Source organism: Erythranthe guttata, chromosome 12 (assembly GCF_056151865.1).
Source record: "Erythranthe guttata isolate IM_541 chromosome 12, IM_541, whole genome shotgun sequence".
Classification (NCBI taxonomy): Eukaryota; Viridiplantae; Streptophyta; class Magnoliopsida; order Lamiales; family Phrymaceae; genus Erythranthe; species Erythranthe guttata.
Window position 1 is genome coordinate 3,376,773 of NC_142544.1, and position 7,455 is coordinate 3,384,227.

At 31.8% G+C, this 7,455-nt stretch overlaps 1 protein-coding gene across 1 annotated transcript; it reads left to right on the top strand.

Annotated features, from left to right (window-relative positions):
* Positions 1–704: 704 nt before the first annotated feature.
* DSI-1VOC (dessication-induced 1VOC superfamily protein) lies at positions 705–1,547 on the top strand. The gene is made up of 3 exons (XM_088826528.1): positions 705–959; positions 1,060–1,222; positions 1,324–1,547. Exons 1-3 carry the CDS (start codon positions 835–837, stop codon positions 1,450–1,452), a joined length of 417 nt encoding a protein of 138 aa, XP_088682654.1. The 5' UTR covers positions 705–834; the 3' UTR covers positions 1,453–1,547.
* Positions 1,548–7,455: the final 5,908 nt, after the last annotated feature.

Here is a 7,455-nt window from a genome sequence, read left to right on the forward strand (position 1 = left end):
AAATTATGAAGATAAGTGTTATATCTCATATGTACTATACATTAGAAGAGAGAGTTGGATGCTATACTTGATTATATTATTTACATTAGGTGGATTTGAACTGTAATTTAACTATCTACTAAGCACACATACACATAGATTTTTTTTTTCTTTTCATTTCGGAGAGAAACTAAAATATTCCGAAGTGCTAAAATAGGTTCAATTTCTATCTATAATATTTACTAATTATATTATAATTATTATTTTTTGGAAGGAATATTTACTAATTCACACGCAGTAGTGAAATACACGGTTGATTATTAACTATTGATCTGCACATAACCGCACGCACTGATATCATCATGTGTATATGTTTTTAGTGGGAAGTTATTTCACTACATCATATGTATATTTTAGTGGGAAATTTTTTGACAACATCAACAGTTAATAAACTATCGATCTGCACATTATCACACCCACTGATATCATCATATGTATATGTTTTTAGTAGAAAGTTATTTCACTACACCATATATATATTTTAGTGGAAAATTATTTCACTACATCAATCGTTAATATTTAATAATTATCCGAAACATTTCACCGAGTATAGCATCTGGGTGTCAATTCCGAAACCTGCATGAGGCACACGTGGTATCTCCAAGACCGAATCCTTCCTCCACGTCCACAACATAACTATTCCCTCTCACAAAGAAACTAAATATATACCTCAAATAAAAGCTTAATAAATCTCAGTGATCCTGAAATTCCATATTATAAAAAAATAAAAATAATAATAATTAGAAGAAAATCAAAAGGAAAAAGCAAAGAATTAATTAATTAATTAATTAAATAATGGCGTCGAATCTGAACCCAAAGTACGCATACACGGTGGTGTACGTGAGTGACGTGGCAAAATCCGTCGCCTTCTACGCCAAAGCCTTCGACTACCACGTCCGCCGCCTCGACGATTCTCGCCGGTGCGGTTCTATACAATTATTTATTTTCTTTTTTAATTTTTTATTTTTTCAATTTTTCTTAATTATATAATAAGTTAATTATGTATATTAATTAAATCAGATGGGGAGAGCTGGAGAGCGGACAAACAACGATAGCTTTCACGCCGGCGAAGCAGCACGAGACGGAGGATCTCACCGGAAAAGTTCAGATCCCTCATTCCGACAGCCAGAGGAATTCCGTCGAGGTCTGCTTCGACTATTCCGACGTCGATGCTGCCTACAAGGTCTGTGCGAATTAATCTCTGATTTCTTAATTTTTTTTTGTTCTGCCTGATGTAATTTCGAATTTTTTTTTCTGCGGCGGCGGCGGCGGTGGTCGGAGCAGAGAGCGGTGGAGAATGGGGCGGTGGGGGTGAGTGAGCCGGAGGACAAGGAGTGGGGCCAGAAAGTTGGGTACGTGCGAGATATTGACGGGATCGTTGTCAGGATGGGAAGCCACGTGCGGCAGCAGTAAATGAACTCTACTAGTTATTTATTGTTGGATCATCACGTATTTATGTATTTATTACAATAAAATTAGTATTATTAATAAAACGTGTTTGTGTGGTATATAATATATTATCACGTCGAGCTGAAATTTAGATGGAGGAGTGAAAGTTGGAACGAAAATTTCAATTTTTGTCGAAAAATATCCGATTTCGCAACAACTTTTCTCATTCCGTTTTCTTTAAATTTCTGATGTTTTTGGATTGGAATTTGAATTATATATATGAAAAAAATTGGAATCTCTTCCACCGGCTTTTGACCTACATAACACTTCCACAGTCATCAACTAACAGGATTCTGATTTTCGATCCGATATATTTTTCAATATTAATTTTGAAAATTTCGAAATTTTAAAACTCATGTGATTTTTGAAAAATTTCCGAACTTCCGAAATGTATGGGACTTTTGGAATATAATTAGAATGTATTTTAGATTATAAAAATTTTGTAATTGAAATTGAAACTGTGTATTAGTAAAAAATCTGGAAGTTTTTTACAAAGACTAACTTCGATCCGTTTCAAGACATACTTTCCTTCATTTGTTAATTTAAATGTACACTTAATTTTATTTTGCATCCTTCAAAATGCACTATTTTGGTACTTTACATCCTCAAAATATATTAATAGTGTTTAGTATCTTCGTAATCAATAAATCATACATAATCCATCCCAACTCAATTTTAAAGTTAATTTAATATTTTTAGTGGTATCTTTTTAGGATGATAAATGTTAAATCAATTTTTTTATTCATACTATTTTGAAATTAGCTATAAAGTGTAAAAATAAAAATATATCTCATCAACATATTTAAAAGCTATGTCTTTTATCACAAAAATAAATATGGAAAAAAAATCCTTCCGCTATTTCGTTGTCAACGATCAAGTTATCTGAAAATATCTTAAAATTATATCTTTTATTTGTTCACACTTTATACGCTCGAAATTAGGTTGGAAGTTGAAGATAAAATAGCAATTTAATTTATTATTTTGCATCACTGAAAAAAATTACAAATAAAATATGAAATTGTCTTTATTATTCAATTCATAGTGCATTGTGAATGATTCATTGTGTTTTGAGGGGCAAAGTACTATTATTGTTTTTTCAAGAATACAGAGTCGCAAAATACTCTATTTCAAGGGGGCAAAGTGGAATTAAGCCAATGTACACCATACTAATTAAAGTAAGGCAAAAGAAAATTGTCAAATCTTTCAGAACAAATCAAAAGAACCTACCATGAGATCGTGCCAATCCGGCCTTAATCGCGCTTCAAACAGAAAAAAAATTGGGCGTCAAAACGACCTTCCTATCGAGATGCGCAAAGGCCACTCAAAATACGCGCGAATCGGTTGAAATTGGTCAAGAATTGCAACAACAATCGCTAGGGTTTTATGTTAGTCGAACTAGGTTTCGAGTTTTTTGTTTTTTTTTTTTAAATTTGAAGAGAAAAAATTAAGTTTGGGATCGGTTGTTGACAGCAATATTTATATATTTTTTTGTTCTGCTAAAAGAAACTACTTCGGTTTTTAAAAACACTAGGGTGGGCTTTCGTACATATCGCATCGTATGTCCGTTTCGTACAATATGGCGATATATTCCAATGTTTATGCAAGTACTGATTTGTATCTTAAATCGTTTCGTAATGGTGATATATACGATATTTGACTATGCTAATATGTAACTCTCGATAAATATTTATAAATTACTTTTAGTATATTTCTCAAGCAAAATCACTAATTGGAAACATTTTAACACTCAATTGATTTTTTTTTTATTTGTGTTCTTTTATTTGTAAATTGCATCTTAGAATTTTCAAATGATGCAAGTTTTGGAGGAAAAAAGTGACACGTGTGATACGGGCCATTCTAACTGGAACGAATAAACATGAACCCACAATGACCTAACTCGATATTACAAGAGAGGTCGTCAGACCACGATACCTCGGTGACGACATAAAAACACCATAGCTCGCAAGCCCAACACCAAAACGAAGAAAACGAGCCCAAAGCAATAAAGGCCCAAGATACGTGACTTGAGGGCAGGAAGAAACCCTAAAAAAGGAAACCTTGGAGGCCAATGTTTCATCATCTATAAATAGGGGAAGACATTATATTATTTATGGACATGCTTTTCATACGTACTTTACACCAACACACTCAAAAAACATTATACTGACTTGATCGTCGGAGCTTTCCCGCCGGGAAAACCTCCCGGCGTTGCAGGTCTTTTTCACCGGAATCCGGATCACACGCTTGGACTGAGAGAAGAAGCCCTACGGACCAAATCAACGTGTATTTCACGTCCACTAACCAAATTGAATAAGAAAATTGAAAGTCAAACTAATGGTAGACACAGCCACGTAGCAGGACGGGCTGGGCTGGCTCCAAGTTTTAGGGGAGTCGAAATTGACCCGTAGGGAGGTAGGTCCTGGTTCGAATCGAACTTTAAAAAAAAAAAAATTGTGCTTTGTTAATAATAAATTACAATTAAGAAAAAAAAAGTAAATTGAAACTTGATAGCACTTAAGCTTACCTTGAAATTTAGAAAAAAAAATAAAGAATTTAAAACAATAAACAATTTTTAACTTTAAATTATTATTGAAGAAATCATCTACGTTTAAATTGAAGCATTTTCTTTACACTTATTGCGCAGATGTGAAGCATTTTCTTTACACGTATTGCGCAGGTGTCGTAATGATTCAAATAAGATTAGTTCAATATCAGTATATTTAAACGTGTTTTCGGTCAATGGTGGCGTTTGTATTTTAGGGGAGTAGAATTCAATCGGATGCTTCTCTTGTACATATCGTAGTAATGAACCATAATCAATTGTGATTTCAAAATTGTAATATTTCTATACAAAAAATATTAGTACGCAACAAAGAATTTAGAAAGTAAAACATGAATAAATGTAAGAGACGTGCTGTTTCCACCCTCAAAAAATCTTATTTCACCACCAAATTAAATATATTTCCCATTTTACCCCTTTCTTCTTCTTTCACCTATATTTGTTTAACAATTTATAAATCATCTACCACTAAAATAAATAAAATATTTATAAAAAAAATCAGACCATTTTCATTGGAAATTTCACTCCCTACACCTAAAGTGAGTAATACTTTCGTCAGAGAAAACATTTTCGAAGGTCAAAAAGATTAGGAATTCACCTTTTTTAGAAATAATTTAAGATTGCTTGTACGGAAAGTCCTGAACCTCCTCCAAAATTTGTCAGTTTGGCTTAATATAATTTTGTTTTCTAAAAAAAAAAATTACATAATCTGTAGGCCATCGAAGTTTAAATATCTTGTAATAAATATTTCAATACAAAAAAAATTTAAAAAATTTAAAACATAAAATAAAATAGAAATAACTTAAAACACGTGAGTATGGCTGTGCACTGATCAGTTTTCACCACTAACTAACCCATTTTCGACCCATAATTTGTGACGGATAATCAACCATCAACCGACCCATTTAAGTTGGGTCGATAATCTCAACCAACCCATATATAGTTGGGTTGATAATGGTTTCCAATATGTCATAGAGTTGGTTAGTCGGGTAATATCGGCCAACAAACTTTACTTATTAATTTTATTATTTATTAATTTTATTTAAAATATTTAATATTTTTAATTTCAAATTTCTATTTTATATCACATTTATTTAATTTTTTAATATTGACCAAAATCCTAAAAGCTATAAATCTAACCTAAGTATCTATTTTGAACTATTTTAATTTTAAGACATATAGTCTAAATATTTGGACGATTATTATTTGTTGAACTATTTATGTTCAATATATATGCCCCGTAATGTTTTGAATTTTTTTATTTTGAATATTGTTGAACTAATCATATTTAATTTATAAAAGATATAGTGTTGTAACAACTAATAAAATATTAAATAAAATTAAAAAATATTTAGATGGATGACCCATTAACCAAACCATCAACCGACCCACTAAATTGGTTTTCAACCATCACCCAACCCATGTAAATTGGGTCGATAACGGTTTCCGATATTGACCAAAGTTGGTTGGATGGGTTGGGTTGGTTTTGTGACTGGTTTTTAACCAAACCAACCAACGCACAGCCCTACGCGTGAGGATTAACTGAATATAAAGGAAGGGTGGTGGATTATAAATTAGAGGGGTATTTATGACATTTTATAATCTTTGGTTGTGAATTGAGATACTTTGGAGGTGGAAATAGCACCACTCTAAACGTAATTATCGTGTAATATTTGTATTTTGTTTGGATTTCTTCGGTACGAGTTGTATTTCTCAAAATGAATAGAAAAACTTTTTACTGACATTTATAGAAAGATTGAAACGGTTTAGGCTTTGAGAAATAAACTAAATAAAATGAAAATTGTGAGAATGAATTCGTGAATATTGGGTTCAGGGTATTTATAAGTGGAAACAATAATTGAGACTCAAGAGATTTTTAAAAATTAAACATTTATATTTCAAAATTCAAACTTCAAAAACTTTTAAAATTCAGTCTTTCTTTTAGATTACACGGGTTGAACCGGAGTTTTTTACATTTTTCTATATTTAATATATATTTATTTGTTATTAGTGGAGATTTTTAGTAATAACAATAATGAATATGATAATAAATAATTTATTAAATATTATTTATATAACTATTATAATCATTTTACATTTTGATTTTGGAATATATAAAATTATATTTAATAAGATTTAAGTTGTTTTGACCGGATAGGTTTGTACTCTTAGGGCATCTTTGGTTTCTTGGAACCAGCTGGATTGACTGATTAATCCGACCGGATCTCGCATTAGGTATTGTGGACAGCTATCCGAGATTGATCCGTGGCTCGGTTTTCTATCCGCGAATCGTGTGATTTTTCATCCAGCCAGTAGAGGTCAGATTAGACAATCTGACTATAATTCAGATTCTTTTGCCATTACAATTGACTTTTATACCCTTTAAAAATCCAATAATTTACATACAAAAACCTGATATAAATACAATCTTTCTCCCCCAAAATAACTTTTTCTTACCCTAGTCTCGTAAGCTTTGCAGCAGTCAGCATTGTAAGTCTGTAAGAATTCATTTTTTCGTTTTTTCTAAAATTTGTTCATTTGGAATTCAAAATGTGAGTACTGATTCGTTGTTCATATAAATTAAAGACAGGAAGGCGGAGTAGAGAAACATTGTATCACCTGCACTTCTGGATATTATCATCTTGGCGGAAGATATTTTGAAGGTTTGTGTAAATTATGGTCTATAACCTAACCGACCCTCACTTGTTATTATAGGGCAGATCTTTTCACGGGTTAATCGATTTGTTTCGTTCGTCGATTATTGGCAGTTCCCCACATTAAAAACTTTCCATTGCTGTAATTATATGTATTTATACGTTTTTAATGTTTTAGGCTTTGAGGGTTGTTATTGAAGGAATATTGATTTTCAACCTCCTGTGTTCGAATCGTCCTCTACTCGTTTAGAAAGGTTAGTACCCTTTTGTTGGACTCTCTCGTATGTTACTTGTTTAGATGCACATGTTAATAGTCTATTTCAATGATTCGTCATTTTTTCGAACTTCAATTTAATGAGCCCTTGAAGTTATCTTGATAACTACTGTTATGCTTATGTGCAAAATTAGTTGGCAAATTTGATTGGGTTGTGATTAGTTGTTCTCTTTATGTGCATAATTAGTTGATTATCTAAAAGTAATATATACCGTAAGAATTTCCATTGCAAAGACTGAGTGTGTAGTCTGTATTCTTTTTTTTTTTTGACGAATACCCTTTTATTTGTTCTTTAATTTCAGTTTCATTCCATGGATGCCAATACGGACAAACATGTTGTTGTTGTCGTAGCGTTCCAATTAGTTGAGCAAATGAGAATGCTAATGGTTATGTATACACAACTTGTGAGATTAGTTAGACGTCGTCAACTTAGGATTCGAAATGGTACTGGTAGGTTCTACAGTCTTAAAAGTAAGATA

What these genes read in the sequence shown, in the direction of transcription:
- DSI-1VOC (XM_088826528.1), top strand. Translation starts at nt 835, where the DNA reads ATGGCGTCGAATCTGAACCCAAAGTACGCATACACGGTGGTGTACGTG. An exon ending in CGCCTCGACGATTCTCGCCG is followed by an intron (nt 960 to 1,059) that starts GTGCGGTTCTAT and finishes TAATTAAATCAG; the next exon opens with ATGGGGAGAGCTGGAGAGCG. An exon ending in ACGTCGATGCTGCCTACAAG is followed by an intron (nt 1,223 to 1,323) that starts GTCTGTGCGAAT and finishes TGGTCGGAGCAG; the next exon opens with AGAGCGGTGGAGAATGGGGC.